General features: G+C 38.3%; 1 protein-coding gene, 1 non-coding gene and 1 pseudogene across 21 annotated transcripts in view; 2 read left to right on the plus strand and 1 right to left on the minus strand.

Annotated features, from left to right (window-relative positions):
* EPB41 (erythrocyte membrane protein band 4.1) overlaps positions 1-27,874 on the plus strand; it is a 200,107-nt gene that overhangs the window by 89,871 nt on the left and 82,362 nt on the right. For all 20 annotated transcript variants that reach the window (XM_042953637.1, XM_042953632.1, XM_042953631.1 and 17 more), the window contains 3 exons: positions 2,625-2,837; positions 5,138-5,242; positions 20,718-20,760. In XM_042953637.1, the coding sequence (XP_042809571.1) occupies positions 2,784-2,837; positions 5,138-5,242; positions 20,718-20,760 (202 nt within the window). In that variant the 5' untranslated portion in view covers positions 2,625-2,783. The remainder of the gene's footprint in view (positions 1-2,624; positions 2,838-5,137; positions 5,243-20,717; positions 20,761-27,874) is intronic.
* Positions 10,929-12,042, minus strand: LOC122227697 (annotated as a pseudogene).
* Positions 14,909-15,015, plus strand: LOC122228905. Its single transcript, XR_006206793.1, has one exon. It is a non-coding gene; the product is annotated as a U6 spliceosomal RNA (small nuclear RNA).

The raw sequence follows: 27,874 nt of genomic DNA on the forward strand, positions 1-27,874 counted from the left end.
TGTATTATGTAAGTTTTAAAATACATCTTGGATACTAACCTTTTATCGGATATATCATTTGCAAATATCTTCTCCCATTAAGTAGGTTATCTTTTAGTTTTGTTGGTTGTTTCCTTTGCTGTGAAGAAGTTTTTTATTTTGATGTATTCCTGTAGCAGGATTCTCACACAGAGAGTTGTGACACCGAGGTTTTTCTTTCCAGGAAGCAACTTTATTCGTACCAGCATGGCTCAGTTGGGTTTGTACCCGAAGAACTGAGCCCTGAATGCCACGTGGCAGTTTTTTATGTATTATTTTACTTCTTTGTCTCCCATATATGGTAACACACAAGCATGCAGTCTAATTAAGTGGTCTCATGTTACAAGGTTGTGAGGGATGTTGTCACTTACAGCCAGGTTGCCTTGAGGTTTTTTTCTTTCCTTAAGGAGGGGATCCTACCATAGTCCCAGTAGTTTATTTTTGCTTTTGTTTCCTTTGCCTCAGGAGACATCTAGAAAAATGTTGCTATGGTTCTGGCCTTTGTTTCTTATCTGTCAAATAGTCCTCTCCCCACAGGGTTATTATGAGGATAAAGCAGGTTCATATAAGTAAAGCTTTTAGAATAGTAACTGGTCCATTTAAAAAAATTTTTTTTAAATGTTTATTATTTATTTTTGAGAGAGAGAGACAGAGTGTGAGCAGGGGAGGGGCAGAGAGAAAGGGAGACACAGAATCCGAAGCAGGCTCCAGGCTTAGAGCTGTCAGCATAGAGCCTGATGCAGGGCCCGAACCCACATACCATGAGATCATGACCTGAGCTGAAGTTGGACACCCAACCGACTGAGCCACCCAGGCACCCCGTAACTGGTCCATTTTAATTGTTATGTATGTAGCGTTGTTGTTGTTATAAAACGTAATCCTTATTCTTGATGACTTTCTAGTCTAATGGAAGAGACAAACAAATGAGTGAATATAAAACATTTATTATAATAAATGTTATAAAGGCAATATACGGGGTACTGACATGAATAGCAGAGTGGGGGATAGGATAGATATGATTGCTAATTGAAGGCCTCTCTGAAGAGGTCGCATTTAAAAGGGTCATGAAGGATGGGAAGGAGCCTTTTAGGCCACCTCCAATATCTAATGCAGAAGCCAAATAATTAAATACTTTTTCCTAAATGTCAATCATGGATTCTTCTGAAAGAAAAGAATCAGCGAGATTTAGTTAAGAATATTAAGAACCTTTCAGCAGTTTTATTATGCTGGAATTAAGAAAGTATGTGCCAAAATGTTATTTCACTTACCTGTGTAACTTTGGGATGACCTCATGATAACCCTAGGTTTTCAATTTGTCCCTTGCTTCTTAGAGTCTGCTTCACAATTAGCATGATTGGTAAGTGGTAGAAAGAAGTTAACTGGTATTACAGTTGTTAGCCTAGTTTATAATGTTGCTTTATGCTCTAAAATTGGTCCCAGGAATCCCTGTTAGCCATTCATAAGATTTAGAATATGTGATAAATCACATCTCATTTTGCACTTCATAAGGCTACCTTGCTAAAATTGAGGAGCTTAGGGGCAACTGGGTGGCTCAGTTGGTTAAACATTCAAATTCGGCTCAGGTCACGATCTCACGGTGGTTCATGAGTTGAACCCCACATCAGGCTCTCTGCTAACAACTCAGAGCCTGGAGCCCGCTTCAGATTCTGTGTCTCCCTCTTTCTCTGCCCCTCCCCCACTCGTTCTCTATCTCTATCTTTCAAAAACAAACAAACGTTAAAAAATTAAAAAAAAAAAGTTGGGGTGCCTGGGTGGCTCAGTTGGTTAAGAGTCCAACTCTTGGTTTTGGCTCAGGTCATGATCTCACGATGTGTGAGTTCGAGCCCTGCATCGGGCTCTGTGCTGACAGCGCAGAGCCTGCTTGGGATTCTGTCTCTCTCCCTTTCTCTCTGGCCCTCCCCCACTCACTCTCTCTGTCTCTCTCTCAAAAATAAATAAATAAAACTTAAAAAAATTTTTTTTAAAATAAAGTAAAATTGAGGAGCCTATAGGGCATCTGGGTGGCTCAGTCAGTTGAGTATCTGACTCTTGATTTCGGTTCAGGTCATGATCTCATGGTTGGTGAGACTGAGCCCCGTGTCAGGCTCTGCACTGATAGTGCAGACAGACACTGCAGAGCTTGCTTGGGATTCTCTCTCTGCCCCTCCCCCACTTGGGTGGTGCTCTTGCTCTCTCTCAAAATAAACAAAAGTAAACATTAAAAAAATAAATAAAATTGAGGAGCATGGGGCAGAGATGGTAAGGTTTTAATAAACTTTAATAATACATAATGGCATAGCCAGGAAGAATGTATATGCTGAGTGCAATAGACTGGTGTCCTCTAGTTTATCAGAAACCTTCATGTATTGATTTGAAAGATAGGATTCTACCTGAGAAGTTTTGAAGATAGCACAGTGTGTAGATCTTGTAGGAGATTATAATATCTTTTATAGATAAATAATTATTTAATCTTAATATCACTTAAATTTGTCTTAACATTTTTTTCTTCTTCAGTGCATTTATTGGTAGCATCATTATAGGTAAAACTGTATAGAGCCTATTTTGTGAAATGTTTTTATTACTGACTTGATGTCACGGATATGTAGCCTGCCCAGGAAGAACACAGAGAAGACCCAGATTTTGAAACTAAAGAAGGAGGAGGACTTGAAGAGTGCTGTAAAATAGAAGTGAAAGAAGAAAGTCCTGAATCAAAAGCAGAAAGAGAATTAAAAACTTCCCAGAAATCAATCAGAAGACACAGAAACATGCATTGCAAGGTTTCTTTGTTGGATGACACAGTTTACGAATGTGTTGTGGAGGTGAGTGCATTTTAATTTCCGTAGTCAGAACTCTTACAGGTTGTTTCCTGTAGGGTTGAGTGTCAGTGACTATTTCTATGGACTGAAATTTTAATAGTAATTTTCTGGAAGTGGAGGTGTGGAAGGATTATGAGTGAGTCTTATTTTCTTCTCCAGTTTTTTTCTGTATCTGTCAAATCTTGTGAATTAAGCATGTGTTACTTTTAGAATACAAAACAATTTTCTTTAAAAGCAATTGGTTTGTTATTTACAGAGTGACCTAGCATGATTATATTTTCCAGGTAACCTCAATTTCTGATATTAGGTCTAGTTATCCCCATAACTGTATTTGTCAAAAAATTGCTATGTGTTCATTTCTGCTGTCCCAGATCTAAACCTTAATAAGCTTTGGTTTATTCAATGTATTTCTTGAGCCCCATGAAATAGGATATAAAAAATTTAAATCAAGTAATGCCATTTCTTAAAATACTCTATTATTTTCTGAAAGAATAAGTAATTGAGTTGGGATTTAATGAAAATGTCAATTATGTGGTTACTCTTTTGCTCCTTCAAGACAAATTAAGGATTTTTAAAATCCTTAAAAATCTAGTAACTGTTTTTTTTTAACTAGAGCAGTAATTATCAGTTATATGCTTGATATAAAGCAGTTGTTATGAATATTACTAATAATAGCCTTTATTGATAAGACATATAATTCACATATACTTGTATCTTAGGTATGTAATAAATATGTCTGAATTGAATTATCTGTATGCAAACATATCAAAGCTCTAATAGTCTAAAATATTATACTCTATTAATAAACATTCCTTTTCCAGGTTTTAAAAAAGAAATCTAGAAAAATACACTACTGAACTTTGAAAATAGTCACTACACTTGGTAACTAGAGACCTATGGTCTGCTCTTTCTGCTTCTCATCATTAGCTAGTTGAGAGATGGGGAAAGCTATTCCACACTCATTCTTCCCATTCAGACTAAGGTCCAGATATGGGTCCTTTATATCTGAAACATTTGGGGGCAGATGTGTTTCAGAATTCAGAGTATTTTGGACTTTAGAAAGACAGTATTTACTTATGCTGCATATTTCATAACACACCCACTAGGGTGTGTGGCAGTACCAAGATTCATTCTAAGATGGGTAAATAAAGATCATAAATAGCCTCATAACAGTTCAGGGCAGAATTTGCCTTCAAATGAACTTTGGACACCCTCCCTCTGGGGAAAAAAAAGGCCTAAAATTTTACTTTTTAGAGCTTTTGGATTTTGGAATTATAAATAAAGGAGTAGGGGCCTATACATGAAGAATTCCCTAATCATTTCTGTCATTTGGAATGAAAACATAAGAGGGAAAAAAATGAAGAAAATGATGTATCATAGATGGGTTAAGTCTGAAAATGAATGAACATCTACTAACAGTCATTAAAAGCAACTCTGCTCATTGAGAGAAGGACAGGTGTATGTGTGTCAAAAAATATTCTAATTTTTTTGAAGTATTTTTAAAAATACATTTCTCAGCAATTGTTTGATTTTTTTCAACAATTCCAGTAAATAGACAGTATAGGTATAAATATTCTTACCATTTTACATATGAGAAAGCTAATGTTCAGAAATATTAATAGAATTAATCCAGGTTGTTTAGCTTGTAAATGGAGGAGCCAGGACTTTTTGACTGTACATCTTAGCCTCTAAGTTAGGCTAAGTAGGAGTATTAGTACCCAAATTTGGCAGTGGTAGGATTTCCTACGTAAAGAAACATTAAGAAAATGATTTGTAGCACACCTGAAAAAGCCACTGCAACAGGTAATGTCTGTAGGGTATCTAGAATTTTAGACTTTGTGTGTTTTTCAGCAACCTACTGTCTTGGGACATTTGGTCTGAGAATGGTAGAAAGCCTAATGATTTCCATAGCATAGCCATTATTAATTGTCTACGTCGACAGCAGATTCAGTGAATTTAGGTGGTCATGATGATAGCAGACCATAGCAAGCTTCAGGAAATACTACACCAAAAATAAAGAATGTGATGTTTGGGTTGGAGGTAGGGAATGGTTGATGAAAGGAAGGTAAAATATTGCTTTGAATTCTAGCCCTAGTTCCAGGCCACTAAGTGTGTTGCATATTTAAGCTGACAAATTAAGAAACAAGATTTTTATAACCCACCATTGTTCTACTTACGCTTTATAACCATCTGAAAGTAGTGGTAACCAAGGGTAAAAGAGGAAGCGGTAAAGTGACATTTTATTTTATTTGGTGATAAATACAAGAATAAGAGGAAACCTCATAATATATATGTCTTTGCAGAAACATGCTAAGGGACAGGATTTGCTTAAACGAGTGTGTGAGCACCTCAATCTTTTGGAAGAGGACTACTTCGGACTAGCCGTTTGGGATAATGCAACCTCTAAGGTGAGGAGACTGCTTGTCAAAAAATTTGTTTTAATCTTATATTGTTGTTAAAGATGTATTTATGCCTGCCTCTCCAAGACACAGTGCACTTAAGAGTTATTCTTGCCTCTTCTTATTTCTCAGATTTTCCCTCTAGAACAAACATCTTAAAGAAAAGGTCATTGCTGGGGCACCTGGGTGGCTCAGTCGGTTAAGCGTCCAACTCTTGATTTCAGCTCAGGTCATGATCTTGTGGTTCATGGGTTTGAGCCCCACATTGGTCTCTGTGCTGACAGCATGGAACCTGCTTGGGATTCTCTCTCTCCCCCCCCTCTCTCTCTGCCCCTACCCTGCTTGCTCTCTCTCAAAAAGAAATGAACAAACTTAAAAAAAAATTAAAAAAAAAAAGATCATTGCTGGTGTGTTCTTTCATCATTGAGAGAAAGGATCTACTGTTCTCTATTTTTAATTTTTATTAATGTTTATTTATTTTTGAGAGAGAGACAGAGCACGAACAGGGGAGGGGCAGAGAGAGGGAGACAGATTCTGAAGCAGGCTCCAGGCTCTGAGCTGTCGGCGCAGAGCCCGACTTGGGGCTCCAAATGACAAACCACAAGATCGTGACATGAGCCAAAGTCAGATGCTTAACCAACTGAACCACCCAGGTGCCCCTGTACTATATTTTTAAAAAACAGGGGAGGTACAGAGCTATGATGTCCTGATTAGTAAGTAGATACCAATAACTTCATATATTATGCAGTTAGTATGTATTTAATAGGTTCGTAATAAATACTTACTGAATGGATGATCTACCAATATTATAATTATAGGATAATTATGACATATATTTATAATTTGAGAGTAGTTTTATAAAAGAGAATAAAGTCCCAATATTATCAAAATAGTCCTACAACGAATCTGACATTTTCTTCCAGACCAAATGAAACCAGTAGTTAACTTTTGGAAGAAGTAAAAGAAAGTGTGAGAACACAGAGAGGGGAGGAAAGTTAAAAGTCAGGTATTTACTTCAGAAAACTTGAATTATTTCCTAGCCCAATTTACTGAAAATTACAAATATTTAGCTTAAATTTAGTGATGAAAACTTTAGTACAGTTTAACAAGTCTTTGCAGGTGCTTTACAAGATGATGTGGATATGGCTGTGAATAAGATAGACATGGTCTCTTCCCTCTGGTGCTTGTGGTTTAGTGGATGAGTGTTACACAAAAGGAAAAACAAGATGTCATGAAAGGATATGGCCAGGGAAGTCTTCTCTGGGGAAGTGATGCCTGAGCCGAGAACTAAAGGCTGAAGCGGGCAAGTGAAGTGGGGAGAGAATGGCTTGTGTAAAGGCCTAGAATTGAGAGAGTGGCATTTGAGAAAGTAGGAGCCTGGCTAAACATAGGGAGTGAGGAATAGAGTAATAGGTGAATCTGGTGAGCTACACACCAGCCAGGCCATGGTGAGAGAGTTTTATATACAATATGTTCAAAAAAAATTTTTTTTAAATGTTTTATTTATTTTTAAGACAGAGAGAGACAGAGCATGAGTGGGGATGGGGCAGAGAGAGAGGGAGACACAGAATCTGAAGCAGGCTCCAGGCTCTGAGCTATGAGCACAGAGCCCAGTGCGGGGCTTGAACTCACGAACTGTGAGATCATGACCTGAGCCGAAGTTGGATGCTTAACCAACTGTGCCACCCAGGTGCCCCTGTCTGTATACAATATATTTAAAGCCATTTCAAGGGCACCTGAGTGATTCAGTTGGTTGAGCATCCAACTCTTGGTTTCAGCTCAGGTCATGATCCCAGTTCCATGGGATCGAGCCCTGCCTCAGGCTCTGTGCTGAGTGTGGAACCTGCTTAGGATTCTCTCTTTCTCCCTCTGCCCTGCTCGTTCATTCTTTCTCTAAAACTAAAAAAAACAAACAAAAAACAAAACAAAACCAAGAAAAAAACATTTTAGTTGATTCTTTATCCAAGATAATTTATATTTATTAAGAAAAGTTGAGGTGTGGCTGGGTGGCTTGGTTGGTTACGCGTCCAACTTTAGCTCAGGTCATGATCTTGTGGTTCACAGGTTCAAGCCCTGTGTCAGGCTCTGTGCTGACAGCTCGGAGCCTGGAGCCTGCTTCAGATTCTGTGCCTCCCTCTCTCTTCTTCTCCCCCACTCACGTTCTGTCTGTCTCTCTCTCTCTTTCTCAAAAATAAATAAACATTAAATTTTATAAGAAAAAAAGAAAAGTTGAGGGGCAGCAGCCTTTAACAGCTGCAGACTCTATAGTTTGATTATTTTGAGCTAGATAATGCAGACTAGAAGACATGGAATTGCCCTTTGCCTAAATAAAATCTATTTGTTGAATGTACTAGTAGTTAATTAGTAGATTGCAACAGTTTGTCTTTCTATGTGAGTGACTGTTTATTCAAACAGAAGAACTATGTCTGCCAGCACTAGGTTAATATTATTCTTTAAGGACTTAATCTTTGCCCTTAAAGGCTCAAACCAACTTGTACTGAAACCTCTAAGTTCGATTGATATGGGAAGATTGAAGGTAATTAAAAAAACAATACCCCAAAACTACAGTGAAAAACATTCAGCAGCTGTGGGCTAGAAAATTCTTCCATGAATCAAGGAAAATACTCAGAAAAGTATTCTATGTTATACAAGCTCAGTGAGGTAAAGTTCAATGTTTTTACATTGTGGGTACAAAAAGAAAGAAACCCAAGATTCATCTGAGAATAATTGAGAATGCTTGAATTTGGCATGTAAATAAAGTCACTGAGTACTTACTTGTTTAATATAACTGAAAATATTTTTTCTATGAACCATGCATAATTAAATTTTGAGAAGCTAGCTTATCTAAAGACATTCAGCAGAGGAAATTCTTTTCCACTTGCAGTTGAGTTTTTAGGGCCCACATTGGTACAAAAACTTTCAGTTGCAGTGAAAACTTTTCACCATTGTTGGTCCCATCCATATTTGTCCTGTCAGCAAGTTTTGTTTTCCTTATACTTTTCAAAATCTTAATAAGCAAATATTATATTGCTTTATTTATATTATTTATATTTGTGTGTGTGTGTGTGTGTGTGTGTGTGTGTAAAGTGATTTTAAAAATGGCTAATATAGGGGTACCTGGGTGGCTCTGTCAGTTGAGCATCTGACTCTTGATTTCGGCTCAGGTCATGATCTCATGATTCATAGGATCAAGCCCCATGTCAGGCTCTGCACTAGTAATGCAGAGCCTGCTTGGGATTCTCTCTCTCCTTCTCTCTCTGCCCCTCCCATGCTCTTGTTCTCTCATAAATAAACATTTTTTTAAAAAGTGGCTAATATAAAAGCTGAATAGCAAAGTATAAACCTGGCTGTGTAAAAAAAAGGACATTGTTATCCCTTTTAGATAAAATATTTCTAGAAGAGAAAGGCTTTTGTCTCAGAATCATAATCTAGTTTCAACTTCCCTGATAGTTTATAAGAGCCGCTTAGGAGGAAGTCAGTGGGTAAGTGAATCCTGGGAAACGTAGGGCTTATATTCAGAGCATTTGACAGGTCTATAGCAGGGTCCAGGCTCTTACAGGATATCCAACAGGAACGTGGTCAGAGGCAATGAACTTTTCTATATTTTCTGCTTCTAAATTCATTGTGGTCAAACTTCAGCTCTCAGAAATGGGTCAAAGCAGAGGGTTTTTTTGGGTTAAAATGCGAGTCTTTAGGCTGATCCAGGAAGTAGGGCATAGGAGGGAAAGCAGGAACTTGCCAAGCAAATCTTGTACAAAAATAAATTTGGGGAAGACTTACCTTAGCACTGTCAGGTGAAAGGGCCAGTACAGTAGCAAAAGCCACCTGGGTAATGACCATCCTTCTTCAATATACTATCTCTTGAGTCACACTTCTTTAGTGTGGATGAGTTGCTCTGTCTGTCTTAATACATAGTTGTCCCTGGTATTACCATCACCATCATCCTGGGGATGTTTTTTGAAATTTATTTTTATTTTGAGAGAGAGAGAGAGAGAGAGAGAGAGAGAGAGAGAGAGAGAGATAGTGTGAGTGGGGGAGAGGAGAGAGCGAAAATCCCAGGCAGGCTCCACACTCAGCATGGAGCCCAACATGGGACTCCATCCCACAACCCTGGGATCATGACCTGAGGTGAAATCAAGGGTCGGATGCTCAACTGACTAAGCCACACAGGTGCCCCCATCCTGGGGATTTGATTTGCCTTTCTCCTGTAATGTTTCTCCTATTTCCTTTGTCTCAGCTTTTTCTTGTGTTTTGACAGAGTGCTTCTTCTGAGAAAGAAGGAGCACATGAGACATAATCTTGTTGAGACATTATATGTCTGAAAAAGGTCTACTCTACCTTCACATTTCGTTGTTAGTTTGGTTGGGTATATAATTTTATACTTGAACCATCATAATTTTGAAGGCATTGCTCCATTGTCTTCTAGCTTCCAGTGTTGCTATTAAGAAGGCCAAAGCCATTCTGATTCTTGATCTTCTGTATGACTTTCCCTTTGTAGAATTAAGCTAGTAGAATCTTATTTTCTTCCCCTTCCTTTCCTTTCCTTTCCTTTCCTTTCCTTTCCTTTCCTTTCCTTTCCTTTCCTTTCCTCTCCTCCTCTCTCCCTCCTTCCCTTCCCCTTCCCTTTCCTTCCCCTTCCCCTTCCACCTCCCCTCCCCTCTCCTCTCCTTTCCTTTCCTTCCCTTTCCTTCCCTTTCTTCCTCTCTCCATCTCTCCCTCCTTCCCTCCCTCTCTCTCTCTATCTATCTTGTGGTATGCATTCCATAAATGTTTAAGAGTGAGACGTATTATTAAGTTTTAGAGAACAGATTTGTCACTTAATACTTGTGAGATAGGTAAGTTACTTCTTTTTTTCTCATTGGTAAAATGGGAATGATAATGAAATAATTTACATAAAAACATGTGGAATGGTACATGGCATGTAGAGAGCAGTCAATAAAAAGTAGGTATTATCATTATTATTTTGATAGTATTATTTTAAAATAAAATTACCAACTAAACAATGTTTTTGCTTTAAAAAATTAGATTTGTATGTCATAATCTAGAGGTGTATTCTGGAGCATTGTTCAAGCTCAGTAATCTACCTGATCTTTCTTGGGTTAAATAATCTACCTGGAGAACAGCATACTCTTTACTTAATTGCTATATCTAGCCATATTATTTGATTTCATTTTATTTTTGCATTTAAAATTTTTTTATAGATACAGTCAAATGGCCAAAATGGAGGTACCGATTTAATTTACAACAATAGGGAGAGACCCTGTTTCCCCACACTCTCACCAACCCACGATGCTAGGAGATTTTTTACTTTTGCAATCTGAATAGAAGGGAAAACCAAATCCAGGGCTTTCTTTCAAACCACAGCTCCAAGTCCATGGTTTTGGCTCACACCTTCCCCTGCCCAAACAGGTGAGGAAAGGGTTCCTCCGCCTTGTAAGTTTGAGCCCAGTGTGGAGCCAGTCTCCTTGCCAGCTATCTGGAAGAGAAAAGTCCATACAGACCAGCTTAGAAATGCCACCTCTTTATTGACCAGGTTGGTGGCAGAGGGTACCGCGAGCCAAGGGGAAAGAGCTCACTCTCACTCCACCTGGCTCTCAGTCTGGTGTTGGCTGCTTTGGAGACAGAGCAGGAAGTGTCTTTGGCCAAAGGCCTGCTCACAGCTGGAGTAGTGATGCCTGGGCCATGGGCTTGCTGCCTAGTGCCGTGGGGGGACGAGGTGGGGGGGGGGTACGTGACACAAGCTTTGAGTGGCCAGTTTGGAGGGGAATGAAAAAGTCCATAGGGCACTGACAACGAGGATAGGGTTGGCCATCGGTGGCATGGTGTGTGTGGCGGAGGTGCAAGTTTGGAGGGGTAGCAGAAGGACTTGGAGCCCAGAAGTGGGCTGCCAGCTTGGAGCTATGGCCAAAGGCCTTTGGGCAGTGTAGGCACAGGTATGGGCAGGCACTCGCTGTGCGTGAGGTGGTGGGCTGCCAGGTTGAAGGTAAGAGAGGGCCTTGGGGCAATTGGGGCACGGATGGGGGTGGGCTGTGCTGTGTGCCAGCCGGTATGGGGCCAGCTTGGACTGGTAAGAGAAAGCCTTGTCATAGTCGCAGCAGCAGTGTGGGTGCTGGGGTGGGGCTGCCAGAGGGGCCTGGAAGGTGCCCCTGCGGAAGTGGCAGGCCCTGGAACCAACTGGCTGGACTTCTGCGGTGAGCCCTGGTGGGGAGCTCCTCCCTTGGTTCCTGGTTCCTTGCCAGTGGGAAGGGACTCAGGGTCCCCGGGCTGACTCCTCATCTTTGTGTCTCATTCCATCATCTTGTTGGCCCAGGAACCCAGAGGGAGGTAGGCGACACTGGTGATTATTAGGCTGATGGGGACAGAGCTATAGGGCCTGGAACTTGGTTTAGTTTTCGTCCACTGGTGCTACGTAACTGCTTCCTTCTTGTTGAGGAATTTCATCCTTGGCGTGGAGGGGACAGGGGAGACCTGCAGAAGGCCCCTCTGGTAGTGGCTGCTGCAGCTGCTGAGCTGCCCTCGGACACGGTGGAGATGCACTGCCTGGCACGCTATTCAATTTCATTTTAGTTACCATTACCTATGTGTATCTACTGTCAGTAAGCCAGATTTCCAGATACTGTCTTTAGAAATATATAGAGATTCATGAAATGATTACATCTGTAAAACCATTAATGTTTGTTAGTCATTTATCCACAGTTTCTGTCATTCTGAAAACACAAAGGATACCAGAGCTGTGGAAGCTCCTGGGGTTCAGTCCCCTCCTTTTAGAGATGAGAAAACTGAAGCATATGAAGAATGGTTTCCTCCCAGCTGTACAGCCTGTTTACTCCTGAAATTCCTTGCCTCCTGCTCCGTCCTAAATGATTTTCTTCTTCAAGAACTTTTAATTCCTCTGTCTTTGATTTTTACATTTTGTCTTTGTTTCTCTGCTTTTGTTTCCCATCTACAGAATTAGTTCCTGTTAAATTATAAAAATTCAACCGAGTAAATTTTAAAGATCTAATAATTGGCTTTAATAATCACTTCATGAATTGAGCAGTATCCCACCTAGGAGTGGAGGGGAGCCCTAAAGGGCTACATGAAAGGAAAGGTTTTTTAAGGTAGAGAGGGAATGGAAAAAAGGAAATTATTAGCAAAGAATCTACTGCTTTAGGCAAAGTCACCCTCCTAAGGGAAACAGAAAGGGTCTGTTAGTAAATTTCCTAGTGCTGACCAGGAAATTCCCATATTGACTAGTTAACATTTCTGCAGTATTAAGTCTTGGTTTACTGACTTGGGGCCTTAACCTAAGTGACTCCATTTTGGGCCCATGGTTTTCTTTTTAACGGTTCTCGAATTGTGGGAAGAAATGTGAACCATAATACAAACGGAGATGAATATCCTCTTTCCATTCCCAGCCTGTTGTCTTCTTTTTTGTGTGTAAAGATTTGTCCGTTGTATATTAACTTCTCTCCTAAAGAGCTTCTGGATCTTTGTGTTTTGTTTGTAGACAGTTGGATACCTTTAGCAGGGAGGAAAGTTAATTGAATTGACTTTTCCTCATGTGGAATGGCTTGCTTGCTCTCTTTCTCTACTAACTGCATAATAACAGACCTATTGCCAGATTGAGTCTGGCTAGAGAAGAGGAAAAGCAGTCAGAAGCAAACTTCTATAGCCCTATGAGAGATTTATTACCACTATGAATCAAAATTACAGGAGTTAAGCAGTTGTTTCCTACATTTTATTCCTGCTTAGTTGCTTATGAATGAATCAAGGATTTTTTTTCCCTTGGAGAAATATCATCCACATTAATTCCTACCCCCTACTCCAAATTCCTTCTCTAAGCAAAAATCGTGAGCTCTTTTGGTAAATAATGAGAATTTTATTTATTTATTTTTAATTAAAAAACATTTTTTTAATGTTTATTTATTTTTGACAGAGAGAGAGAGAGAGAGAGCGAGCATGAGTGGGGGAGGGGCAGAGAGAGAGGGAGACACAGAATCCGAAGTAGGCTCCAGGCTCTGAGCTGTCAGCACAGAGCCTGACGCGGGGCTCGAACTCACAGACTGCGAGATCATGACCTGAGCCGAAGTCGGATGCTCAACCGACTGAGCCACCCAGGGGCCCCAATAATGAGAATTTTAAATGAGTTCATTCAATTCAATAGTATATGGTCTTTCTCCTTTCTTCCATTTTCTGTGTGGATGAATTTTCTTACTTTAGGAGTCAGATTTTCAACTCTGAATAATCAGTTACAGCCAAGAGGGTCTTTCTTTCACCTTGCAAAGGCAAATAGTAAACACCACTGGAGTGAGTATTAAATCAATAGTGTGAGGCATTTCATTTATAGTCATTTGAAAGGATGGATTGTTTTCCATTGATTATTGGCTAGCTTTGAAGGCAAATACCAGTAATGATTATATCTTTATTGTCTAGTAAATAAGAAAGACTAAAATGAATTTTGTAAACATACTTGTAGAGTAGGGAGGCTGTATTCAGGATCTTGGCTTTTGCTAGGAAGATTTGATTTGACATCTCTAGTGGATTTAAATGTGGCTTTTTTAACATGTGAAGAGTCAGATTTAGAATTACTATGTTAAAGAGTTTCTATAAACTTATTGGAGCAGTGATTTGAAGTAAACATACTAACAGTAGCATAAACAATCGTTATTCCTCAGATTAAGGAAGACAGATTGTGGAGTGTATAGATAAATCTTTTACCTCAAGAGACAAGGATTTGTATAGATCACTTACATGTATGTGTGGAGTTTTAGGACCTCCAGATAAGGGTAGATCATGACCAACTCAGGGCATGTTCTTTCTTAAAACTTTATGACTTAAGGTTATAATTGCTGCAAAAGATATGAAAAGTTCCTATTCATTTTACTTCATTAAATCCCATTGCCTTAGTTGAAACCTTATCACCTCTATCATGGCTTATTTTGGTAGCATTTTTCATTCGTTTATTCATGAAACATTTATCGAGTAGACAACATTTGTGTTGTGCCGGGCAGAGCTATAAAACACATAGGTAGTCTCGTTGCTCAGGGAGCTCCCAGACTGATGGCGGGGGAGGGGGCAGTAGTAAGATGGGCACCCACATAGAAAGGGTTTCCTGCAGGAAGTAACATAAGATCTGACTTATAAGAGATGGTCAGGAATCTTCTAGATGAAGAAATTGGGATAGAGAATTCAAAGTGAAAGGGACAACACGTGAGAAGGTGTTTTGAAGTAGGAGAGCACAAGCGAGACCTGTAATTCTTCAGTTGAATGAATGAAGACCTATATCAGGCTACTGCTGTTGTTCATCTCTGCTGTTTTGAAACTTTTTTTTTTTTTTCAACTTTTTTTATTTATTTTTGGAACAGAGAGAGACATAGCATGAACAGGGGAGGGGCAGAGAGAGAGGGAGACACAGAATCGGAAACAGGCTCCAGGCTCCGAGCCATCAGCCCAGAGCCTGACGCGGGGCTCGAACTCACGGATCGCGAGATCGTGACCTGGCTGAAGTCGGACGCTTAACCGACTGCGCCACCCAGGCGCCCCTGAAACTTTTTTTTTTAAGCACAAGAAGGAATGTGATTCTTTTTGAATCACAAACTTAAATTCTGTTTGAAATGTTAATTTATTTAACTTACACGATATGATTGGCAAAATGGACCCTTAAAAGGGAATTCTTTAAAAAAATTTTTTTTAGTGCTCGCTTCGGCAGCACATATACTAAAATTGGAACAATACAGAGAAGATTAGCATGGCCCCTGCGCAAGGATGACACGCAAATTCATGAAGCGTTCCATATTTTTAAACCCATGGGGGAGGGGAAGGGAAAAAAAAAAAAGGAGGTTACAGTGGGAGAGGGCCAAAGCATAAGAGACTCTTAAAAACTGAGAACAAACTGAGGGTTGATGGGGGTGGGAGGGAGGGGAGGGTGGGTGATGGGTATTGAGGAGGACACCTTTTGGGATGAGCACTGGGTGTTGTATGGAAACCAATTTGACAATAAACTTCATATATTGAAAAAAAATTTTTTTTTAATATTTTATTTATTTTTAAGACAGAGAGAGACAGAGCATGAGTGGGGATGGGGCAGAGAGAGAGGGAGACACAGAATCCCAAGTAGGCTCCAGGCTCTGAGCTGTCAGCACAGAACCCGATGCGGGGCTCGAACCCACGGACTGTGAGATCATGAGCTGAGCCGAAGTCGGACGCTTAACTGACTGAGCCACCCAGGCGCCCCAAAAGGGAATTCTTAAAACAAAAAAAATAAAGGGAACCCTTGTAACTGAAAGTATTCAAGTAGAAACCAGAAGATCATCAGAAGTGCTGTTTGAGAGGGCATGTTAAGATCCCTAATAAGATACAGTTCTTTTGTCCTTTCAACATTTTGTTTTATCGGTTAATTTCTGTCTCTTTTCGCTAGTTATAATCCTTTTGCCTGTCCTGCACAACCATGCTCTTGAGAAATTAGTTTACATATAACTATCTCTAGTTCCTCACTGCCTATTAGTCTAACATAATACAGGGAGGTGCATAAATCACGCATGCATATCTCAAAGAATTTTTACAAAGGGAACACATTTGGATAAACACCCCTAGATTACCAGACTCCAGAATCCCTTTTCGTCTCCAAGTCACTACCTCCATCCCCTAACAATCATTACCCCTACCTTACCCCCCATTAAAAGTAACAGGTGTCTTCCTAACATCTATCACCATGAGTTAGTTTTGCCTGTTTTTAAACTATGTTGCATAAATGAAATCATACATGTGTTCTCTTAGGTCTGATTTCTTTTATTTTGTTCGGTATTGTGTTTTTGAGATTCATCCATGTTGTGAGTAGCAGTAGCTCATTCATTCTCATTTCTGTATAAAAGTTCATCGTTTGTACCACACTTTGTATTCTACTGTTGATGGATGTTTGGCTTGTATATAGTTTGAGCTTTCAAGAATACTGCTGCTAGGAGCATTCTTGTACATGTGTGTTATAGTACACATCTTGTCACATACATTTCTGTTGGGTGTATTCCTAAAGTGGAATTGCTGGGTTATAAAGAACGCATATGGTCAGCTTTAGTGGATAGTATCAGACAGTTTTCCAAAGTGGTGTTACCAGTTGACACTCTACCAGCACTGAATGAGTTCCAGCTGTGCCACATCCTCACCTGCACTTAGTATGAGGTACTGCATTTGGATTGCTACTCTTATCACTCAGCTGAAACTACTCTTGCCAAGATAAATCTGAGTTTTTCATCCTTATGTTTCCTGTCCATTTTGTAGCATGGATGATCTTGTCCGCCCATCCTTGAAGCTTTCTATTCCTTTAGATTCTATGATACCAGTCTCTCCTGTTTTCCTCCTGCCACTTTGCTCACCCCTTCTCAGTTTATTTCTCAGCTCTTTGCCCTTTCTCCATCCCTTAAATGCAAGTGTTCCCCAAAGGTCTGTCCTTAGTGTCTTTCTTTTCACTCCTCTGTGATTTTTGTCTTCTTTCATGGTTTTATCTATCACCTATATGGGAAAAGTGCCCAGATTTATATTTCTGGCCCAAATCTCTCTGCTGAATATCAGGACCTGTTTATCTAGCTGTCTATTGAAATATTTCATGTGGATTTCCAAAGATGCCTCAAAAATATATCTACAAAATATACCACAATTTATTTATTCCACTGTTGATGGACATTTGAGTTGTTTCCAGTTTTTTTTGCTATTTTTTTCTTCTTCTTCAAGAAAATCGATTTCTTTTTTATATCCTACATTTCCTATTTCAGTGAATAATACTACTCCTCCCAGTTCCCTAAGGTGGCAACTTGGGAACTATCCTTTAACTTTATAACTTACCAACTCAAATCATTCCTCCCTGTACCCCACCTTCCCATACATTCAAGCTCCTAAACATCTTTTTTCTCTGACCCATAGTCATCCTATCAAACCCTTTTGATTGTCAATATCAGCACACTTTATTGAGTGCTGGTTATGTGCTTTTTAAATACATCAAATAATTTAATCCATAATAACTCTGTCAGGAGGGTAGTTTTATCCCAATTTTGTGTATGAGAAAATTGAGATTTAGATGATCTTAGATAAGGTTACATAGCTAGTAAATAAATGATAGGTTGCGACAGGATTAGAACTCAAGACTGTCTGACTTCAAAGCCAGTACCCATGATCATTATTCTCTTCTGTACCATAATTATCATTCTCAGAAACCACCTCTTATTTGGTCTCCCTGTCTACAGTCATGCTTCCTCTAATTTATGTCTCTCCTTTACTTTAAATCCTTCAATGGCTCCCCTTTGCCTGGCACTTGATAAAGTCCAAGTTTCTTACTGTGAAATACTGCGTCCCCCATGATCTGACCCTTAACCATTCTCTTGCATTGTGTATCTCCCCTCCTCACCTCTGTGTTCTAGCTATGCTCGACTGCATGTAGCAACTCAAATGTATCCTGTTCTTTTATACCCTGTGCCTTTTTATTTACTTCATCTTCTATTTTGCCTGGCTAATTCTTGTTTGTCCCTTAAGATACAGTTTAGTACTCCCAAATACTCCTTTGAGAAATGTTTCCTGCCTCTTACCCCCAGTTCATCTTGGTGCACCTCCTCTGTGCTCCTAGAACACTCTATGCTCTCTCATAGCACTCTCACACATTTCTGTCATAGTCATTTTCACACCTAGAACAAACAAATCGATTGTTTGCTATTCACCTCTTCTGTTAGACTAGCTCTGTGAGGACAAGTGTTATTTTTAAATCCTTTTTTTGAAACTACAGTGGCTAGCACATGGGGGCATTCCTCAGGTATTTGTTGGCTAAATAAAATGCTGTGAATGGAATCATTTAAATTGAACATAAAAGTGCCAATTCTTATATACATTGATTTTTATTATTTTGTACACATTGTTTTTGATTTTGATTTGGACGTCTAGATACTGAAGCGATGATTTATTCTATAAGGTCATTTACTTGGAGTCATATGTGATTGACACAAATCTGGGTTTGCCCTCTTTATGTCAAATTGGTGGGAATTCTAGCTCCAGAGTTCTAGAATGACTGTACAGTCTCTGTAAGAAACTTGGCATCTTCAGGTTACCTTGGGAGATTTCTCTGAAAAATAGTGCAAAATATAGAGTTGCCTCATAATGGTGGGAGATGTTCATTCCAAAGTAGTAAAAAGTAGTCTTTGTTAAGAGTTCTGGATTGCATGGTATAAATGATGATTCTTGGGGCACCTGGATAGCTCAGGTGGTTAAGCATCTGGCTTTTAACTTTGGCTCAGGTCATGATCTCATGGTTTGTGAGATCAAGCGCTGCATAGGGCTCTCTCCAAGTAGTGAGTAGCCTACTTGGGATTTTCTTTCTCCCTCACTCTCCGTTCCTTCTCTGTGATTGCTCCCCCTTTCTCTCTCTCTCAAAATAAATAAATAAACATTTTAAAAAATGATTCTCTGGGGGTACCTGGGTGGCTCAGTTGGTTGGGAGTCCAACTTCGGCTCAGGTCATGATCTCACGGTTTGTGAGTTCGAGCCCCGCATCGGGCTCTGTGCTGACAGCTCAGAGCCTGGAGCCTGTTTCAGATTCTATGTTTCCCTCTCTCTCTGCCCCTCCCCTGCTTGTGCTCTGTTTCTCTCTGTCTCTCAAAAAGAAATAAATGTAAAAAAAAAAAATTAAAAAATGATTCTCAGAGGTTCCACAAAACTTCCTAAATGGTGCTTTTACAGTTTTCCTTTGCTTTTGGACCTACAACAACTTTGAAGTTCTTTAATCATAATGAGAGATGAGGGTTACTGCTTTTCTGACAGGGCTTAAACAAGTATGTATCTAGTTTTTATTCTAAGGAACAGTTTTATATTAAGTGGTATTTAAAAATTTTTTTTCATGTTTATTTTTGAGAGAGAGAGAGAGAGAGAGAGAGAGCGTTTGCAGAGGAGGGGCAGAGAGAGACAGAGACACAGAATCCAAAGTAGGGTCTAGGCTCTGTGCTGCCAGCACAGAGCCCAATGTGGGGCTCAAACTCACGAGCCATGAGATCTGACCTGGGCCGAAGTCGGACGCTCAACTGACTGAGCCACCCAGGTGCCCGTTAAGTGGTATATTTTTAACACATATTTCTTAATTTTCTATGTTAATTGTGGGAGAAGGGGAAAGAAAAGGAAATTAATCCTCACTCTTGTGCTTATTGTCTGTTGTGATAACTATCTTTATTTAACAGTTAAAGTAGTATATAATCAAATATAAGACTGGTTTTCAAGTTCATTTCTTGGGTAGGGCCATTTCTTGTGCCTTTTGTCTTTGTGGATAGAGGGTGAGGAGGGGACACTTTTACTCTTCTTTTCTAAATATCACTGAAATTCAGTTTTAAGTCTTTTGGAGGAGAGAATGGGGAGGGATTGGGAGGAGTCATTTGAGGGGCTCCTGGGTACTAATAATGTTGAGCTTATGTGTTCACTTTGAGAATTTATTGATTTATACACTTATGTTTTAGGTACTTTTTTGTATGTTTCATATCAATAAAAATATTTTAAACAATTTAATTTAGAAGTTTCTCTTTAAACATTTCCAAGGAGCCTATGGAAGATGGTAATGGTGAGGCTCTTTCCAAGTGCCATTATTTTGCACGGTCCACCACAAGTGGAAGAACCTTGCCCAAATGGTATATAGACTGTAAGTGGACTTGGAGAACAGTAAAAGGAGAGATTAGTGTGGGCAAGAGTAGTCAGAGAAAACAACATAACCATTCATCCAGTAAATATTAACTGAGCATGAACCATGTACCAGAAGCTGTGCTGACATAGAAACCTTAAATGAGATGGGCGCCTGGGGTGGGTCAGTTGGTTAAGCATCTGACTTCGGCTCAGGTCATGATCTCAGTTTATGAGTTCAAGCCCCAAATCAGGCTCTGTGCTGACAGCTCAGAACCTGGAGCCTGCTTCAGATTGTATGTTTCCCTCTCTCCCTACCCTTCCCCAGCTCATGCTCTGTCTCTGTCTCTCTCTCTCAAAAATAAACATTAAAAAAAATTTTTTTAAAAGAAAACTTAAATGAGATTGGAGGTCAGAACTGGAGGGAAAAATAAGATGTGGGTGATGTTAACTAGTCTTGGTTATAGATCCCTACTACTCTTTATAGAATGATAAAATAACAAGTGCTCATTTAGCATTTCTTGTTTACTTAAGGCTTTATATACATGAACTTATTTAATCTTCATCATATGTCTCTGAGATAGGCTCTACTTCTAGTATCTCATCTAAATTTCCTCTAGTAGGTGAGGAAACTGAGATGAATAGATGCCTCAAATCACTCAGCTAGCTAATAGTGGAGCTAGGATTCGGGCCTAACTGTCTGGCTCCCTATTTCTCTGCTCAGATTTACTATCCTGTGTGAAGTTAATATCAGACATGTAGGTTGACCTGGAGACTCTGTTCGATGACAGTCAGTAACCCTGCTCTGGTACTCTGTGGTTTATGTGGTTTTGGAGCTCTTTGTGAATGACTTTTCTTCTTTTTACAGACATGGCTGGATTCTGCCAAAGAAATAAAAAAGCAGGTTCGTGGTAAGTGAATATAGCCCTTTTTATAGTTCTTTCTTTCTTTTAGTAGGTCAGAGGATTTTCAACCATTTTCTGGCTCTGAGTCACTTTAGAATCCTGACTATGGCAGATGGCTCTGGAATTGAGATAAAGCCTTCCCCTGGAAGGAGGAGATTCCATAATAGAAAGATACATCAGAGGTGGACACTATTGAGATGTAGGTCAGATCTTGATTTTTTTTTTTTTTTACAACTAGGCACAGTTGGGCAAGATTGGAACAGTTGAGAAAAACAAGTTAGAAAAGAACCAAGATAAGGAAAGAAAAAGGATATGGGAGTCCATTCTCTAAGGAGTTTGCTACCTTGTCCTGTTCCTTTTAAATTGTTCTGGACTGTTGCATTCTAACCTTCTTCATGTTTTCCTCTCTGTAGTTCTTTTTGTCTGTTTTCAACAATCTTCTTCCAAACAGTTCTTCTGTTAGTAGAAGAACAAGAATTCCTTGCCAGTGGCCTTCAGACATTGTGGCTTTCTCTTAGCTCCAAGCCCACTAGTATATATTACTGTTGCACCCTCTGCTCAGATGCTGTCCTGAGATAAATATGTCTAGGTCGAAGAAAGCATAGATTAGTAGTTTGTAGCTCCAGGCCCAATGGGCTAACGGGTAGAGACTTTTTTCTTACTGTTTATGATTTAAATGTACTTTTAGTTTACTTTATTTTTTTTAATGTTTTTAATGTTTATTTTTGAGATAGAGAGAGACAGAGTGCGAGCGGAGGGAGGGGCAGAAAGAGAGGGAGACACAGAATCTGAAGCAGGCTCCAGGCTCTGAGCTGTCAGCCCAGAGCCTTACGTGGGGTTCTAACTCATGAACTGAGAGATCATGACCTGAGGTGAAGTCAAATGCCTAACCGACTGAGCCACCTGGGCGCCCCTAGTTTACTTTATTTTTAAGGAAACTTTTAGAAACTGCAGAGGTTTAGTAAGTTAGTAAGTTTTAACTCTGTCACCTGAAAACAAATTTTTTAATTTGTTTCTTAAAAGAAAAACTTTGCTATGGTGATATGTTTTCCTTTAGACCCTATTTATAATCTATATTTCTCAAGATAGAAAAACAAAATACGTCTTTGGACTGGCAACTCTCCCTATTTGTTCCTTGACTATAAAATGTTTTTTTTTTTTAATTTTTTTTAACGTTTATTTATTTTTGAGACAGAGAGAGACAGAGCGTGAATGGGGGAGGGTCAGAGAGAGGGAGACACAGAATCTGAAACAGGCTCCAGGCTCCAAGCTGTCAGCACAGAGCCCGACGCGGGGCTTGAACTCACGGACCATGAGATCATGACCTGAGCCGAAGTCGGCCGCTCAACCGACTGAGCCACCCAGGCGCCCCGACTATAAAATGTTTTAAATGCAAGTCAGAGCAAAAAATTTTCAGAATATTTGAGATATGATGAGAAAAACATAACTCCAAGTCCCTTTCAGTGAAAATTCTTAAATTTTTTTTTTTAATTTTAGAGAGAGAGTGTGTGAGAGAGAGGGGGAGTGAGAGAGGGGGAGAGGATCTTAAGCAGGTTCCACGTTCAGTGAGGAGCCACACGCCAGGCTTGATCCCACAACTCTTGGATTATAACCTGAGCCAAAATCAAGAGTTGGATGCTCAACCGACTGAGCCACCCAGGCACCCCTCAATGAAAATTCTTTTAATATGCAGTATTACTCAGGAACAAATGATTACATAAGAAGAGTAGTTAGGAAGAAAAGTTAAAACAGAATTTATGATGAGTAGAGAAGAATATCTAGTTGATTATCTTCCTGGCTATTGAAAAAAAATCTCTTGCTAAGAAAAAGAACCCGTGTTTGTCATTAAAACACACACACACACACACACACACACACACACACACACACACACACAACAGGGCACCTGGGTGGCTCAGTCGGTTAAGCATCCAACTTTGGCTCAGGTCATGATCTCACAGTTCAGGAGTTCGAGCCCTGAGTCAGGCTCTGTGCTGACAAAGAGGAGCCCGCTGTGGGTCCTCCATCTCCCTCTCTACCTTCCCTTCCCCCGCTTGCACTCCCTCTCTCTCCTTCTCTCTTTCTCTCAAAAGTAAATAAACTTAAAAAAAACCCTGCAACATAACAAAAATCCTTCCTTTAACATTGGAAAGAAAAACCCTGTTTATAATAGAAACTTAAATAGGGAATCAAAAGGTAAATATTTTATTAAGCCAAAGAGAAGGTTGGCATTTATCTATCGCAAAGATTTTTTTTTTATTTTTGAATATTTTGCATCACACAGGTAATATGTACTCATTGTGAAAAATTGAAACATTATGGAAATACATCATGGAGAAAGTAAAAGGCCCCTAAATTCTATCCTCCAGATGCAATCACTGTTAAGTTGGTATAGGCTACAAGATTTTTTCTAGGCATATGTAAGTTTTTGCCTTTCAAAAATACAGTTATGCTATACAGTATTCTTGTCCCCCGTGTCCACAGGAGATGCGTTCTAGGTCCCCCGGTGGATGGCTGAAATTGCAGATAGTACCAAACCCTATATATAATGTGTTTTTTCCTAAACATATGTGTCTATGATAAAGTTTAATTTATAAATTAGGCACAGGAAGAGATTAACAATAGGTAATAATAGAATAATTATAATAATATACTATAAAAAAAGTTATGTAAATGTGATCTCTTTCAAATCATCTTATTATCCTATACTCATCCTTCTTATGATAATGTAACATGATAAAATGCCTATGTGATAAGATGAAGCGAGGTGAATGATTTAGGCACTGTGACCTAGTCATAGGCTACTGTTGATCTTGTGACCACACATTAGGAGATCATCTGCTTCCAGGTTGTGGCTGTTCATGGAAAGGTGAAACCACAGATAAGGGGGGACTACTATACATTGTTATGTATTATGTATTGCATTATATTATGTATGCATTATGTATTAGGCTATATATAGTTTTAAAATTTGTTTAAATAGGTGGTAGAAATATGTGGAGTAAAATGAAAAGATATAAATGAATCTAATGCAAAGTAAATTGCCCTTCTACCCCTGTGCTTTAACTCTTTGTGTTCTTTGCAGAGATGTACATACAAATATTTTAATGTAAATAGGTGCATATTTATATTAAGTTTTAATATAAGTATATTTATAAAAATATTTAATATAATTTTTATTTAATACATATGTGTTTTAAATAAATGTTATATTTAATATGCATATGTTACATAAATATGTATTTGGTAGGTATGTTTCATATGTATTTAATAAAAATATGCAACCAATATTTTTTATTTAACATAATTTGGAGTATTCTTTTAAAAATTTATTTTTTATTTTTATTCGAGAGAGAGAGCCTCCCTGTGGGGGAGAGGGGCAGAGTGAGAGAAAGAGAGAGAGAATCCTAAGCAGGTGCTACACTCAGCACAGAACCCAACATGGAGCTTGATCCCATGACCCTGGGATCATCACCTGAGTTGAAATCAAGAGTTGGATGCCTAACCAACTGAGCCACCCAAGTGCCCCATAATCTGGAATATTCTTCATATCAACATATATAAATTTACTTTGTTTAACATTTTTCTTTTTTAAATTTAAATTTATTATTTTTTTTATAAATTCTTTCTCTCTCTCTCCTTTTTTTTTTTTTTTTTTTTTTTTTAAAAGTAAGCCCTATGCCCAATGTGGGGCTTGAACTCACAACCCTGAGATCAAGAGTCATATGTTCTACTGACTGATCCAGCCAGGCACCCTGTTTAAAAATTTTTTAATGATTATGTATTTGTAGCACCATACACACACACACACACACACACACACATACACACACACGTGTGTGTGTGTATGTGTGTGTATACAGGCAGTCCTGTTGATGGACATTTTGGTTTACTCTCAGTAGCTTGCTATTACAAACAAGGTTGTAGTGAACGTTTTATATATATATATATATATATATATATATATATATATATATATATACACACACACACACACACACACACACACACACACATACTTACATGTTTCTGTAGATAAGTTCCTAGAAGTAGAATAAAAATATGAATATCTAAAATTGAAATAGATACTCACCAGCAATATTTTTTCCATATTAAAAAGATATAGAAAAGAATGGAGGTTAACGTAAGAAATATCCATGTACACATCACCCAGAATTAACATTTGTTAACATTTTAAATTTATAATAGAACAGAATAGTGCATGTAAGTATTATCTTTTTTGTTTTCCTCTTAGTCCTATCCCCTTCTCTCCCTATCCATAGAAAACTATTTTCATAAGTTTGGGGTGTTTTAATCCATGTTTTTATATTTTATCTTATATATCCCATATCTATATAGTATGGATAATATTGCTTTGTCTGTGTTTGTTGTTTTTTTTTTAATTTCCCTCAGACAAACATGATCCATTTGAAACTTTTTCTGAGGTTTGTCGGTATCTCTCTTTCTCCTCCCAGCTTAATTCCCTTGGTTCTGAATAAGAGAGATTCCCCCGACTGAGTGTGGCTATCCACCTCCACCCCTTTCTGAAATAGTGCACAGCAAAAGCAAGAAATCCACATACCTTGTATATATACTGAAAAATACAGATCTATAACTTACCCAAATTATGTTTAAAAAATTCTGTAGTCCAGGTGTGCCCTTGCAAATGAATCTTCCTCTCCTTTTCCTGCAGAGGCCACAACTGTCCTGAATTTTGTGTTAATGATTTCATTGTATTTTTTAATGGTTTTTATTACCTATGAATGTATACCTAAAAATATGGTTTACCTTTTCGAACATCATGTAAATTGAATTATATAATAGTTAATAATTTGTAACTTGCTTTTCTTATTCAGCATGAGTTTTGAAATTCATCTCAGGTGAAAACAAAATTTCACAAAACAATTCTTAATCTTTATTATGAGGGATATCCTGATTTTTTTTTTTGTTTGCATTCTGTTTCATTTCTAAAACTGCTGATTTTGACCTACTAAACTGATTTCACAATGGATCATGATCCACAGTTTTAAAAAAACACTTGATTTAGGATGTATGCCTGAAAGTGGAACTGCTAGATTATAGAGTATGTTTTAGTTTTACCAGATATTGCCAAATTGCTCTCCTTTACAATGGTTGTAACAGTTTACCTCCCCACCAGTAGTATGAGAATTTCTAGTATCCTGTGTCCTCAGAAGGCAGGAATTTTTTTCAATCGTTAATTTAAAATATTTTTGATGTAACTTCAGGCCTAACAGAAAGTTGAAAGAAGCTGCAAGGAATTCCTGGATACCTTTTCCCCAGATTCCTCAAATGTTAATATTTTATTTTTAAAATTTTATTTATTTTTTTTCCTGAGCCATTTTAAAGTTGCATCTTGACAGCACTTTTCACAATAGACAAAAGGGAGAAACAATCCAGTGTCCGTCAATAGATAATGGTTAAACAGAATGTGATATGTGTGTGTGTGTGTGTGTGTGTGTGTGTGTGTGTGTGTGTGTGTGTGTATACAAATATTAATGGCCACATATTGTGGCCACAATAGATCCATAGAAACAAAACAGATTAGTGGTTGTCAGGGGTGGAGGTGGGGGTCAGTGAGTGACTGCTTAATGGATAGAGTCTCCTTTGGGAGTCGTGAAAGATTTTGAAACTAGATGGTGATGATGGTTGTGTAACATTGTGAATGTACTAAATGCCACTGAATTGTACACGAAATGTACTGAATTGTATACTTAAAAATGGTTAACATTATGTGAATTTCACCTCAGTAAAAAAGAGAATAAGTTGCAGTTATGATATCTCTCTACCCCTAAAATATCCTAAAACCTAGGTATTTTCTTATGTAACTATAATAGTTATTAAAAGCAGGAAATTAATATTGAAGCAATACTGCAACCCACAGACCTTATTTATCAGTTGTCCCAATAATATTCTTTATAGCAAAATAAAGTCTATGGTGACATTTTGCTTTAGTTGGCACATCTCTTTAGATTTTTTGAGCTGGAGCAGTTCCTGAGTCTTTGAAGTATTTTATAACATTGATATTTTGAAGAGTCTAGGCTAGTTATTTCAATAATTGGTCACTTTGAGTGTGTTTGATATTTCTTCATAGTACATGAATCTTCAGTTTATGCACTTTGGTGAGAATGTTGTTGAAGTGTTGTTGAGTTAGAAGGCATGAATTTTAATGTTAAAATTTTTTAGAGTTGTTCCAGCCACGTTTTTTTCCCCCACTAAATATTCTCCATAAGATATTACTAATTTTATGAATCATATTCCAGAAACAGTCACTAACTAAAGCTTAAGCTTAATATATATTTTTTTAATTCCAAGTGACTTTTTTTAGTCTCTTTACTGCATTTAACCCTGAGCTAGCTCACAGTGAACCTGAATATCTTCATTAGCAATATCCCAAACTTGCATCTCTTACATAGAGAAGAATGGGAACTGAAAATTTGAGTTTCTCTTCTTACGATTGCTGTTAAGAAAAGTAAAAGAGTTAGTACTTGAGACATTTATGTTTAGATATGGTTATTTCTAATACAGTAAAACTTTCTTGTTTGGGGTTGAATGGAGAGAAAAATGCAACCGGAATACAGGTGTTTGCTTTTGTTTTCATTTGATTACATCTAACAACATAAAGTCATTGGTGGATCTGGATTACTGGATAATTTTAATATATTAGTACCTCTTTTTTTTTCTGAAGCTGTAGCATCCTCATATGACCTTCACAACAATGCTGTGAGATTAGTTCCTTTATTTCCTTCATTCACTCAACAAATATTTCTTGATCATCAATGTTCTACCAAGCACTGTTTTGAATCCTAGGGATATGCACCAAATAAAATAGGAAAAGTTCTTAGCCCCAGTAATTTGCATTTAAAGATTATCCTTTAAAGAAGGTAAATGTTTATATTTAATAAGTAGTACATGTATAAAATTCAAATGGTATAAAAGAGTACACAGTGAAAATAGGTCTTCCTCCTATATATTTCCCCTATCTTATCAGTTTTCGTCTCCTGGAGTTCCCCTTCCTAGTTTACCAACTACTGTAACTGGTTTATTATATATCCTTATAGGGATTGCCTGTGCATGTGTAATCATACCTGTAACATAGACT

Source organism: Panthera leo, chromosome C1 (assembly GCF_018350215.1).
Source record: "Panthera leo isolate Ple1 chromosome C1, P.leo_Ple1_pat1.1, whole genome shotgun sequence".
Taxonomy (NCBI): domain Eukaryota; kingdom Metazoa; phylum Chordata; class Mammalia; order Carnivora; family Felidae; genus Panthera; species Panthera leo.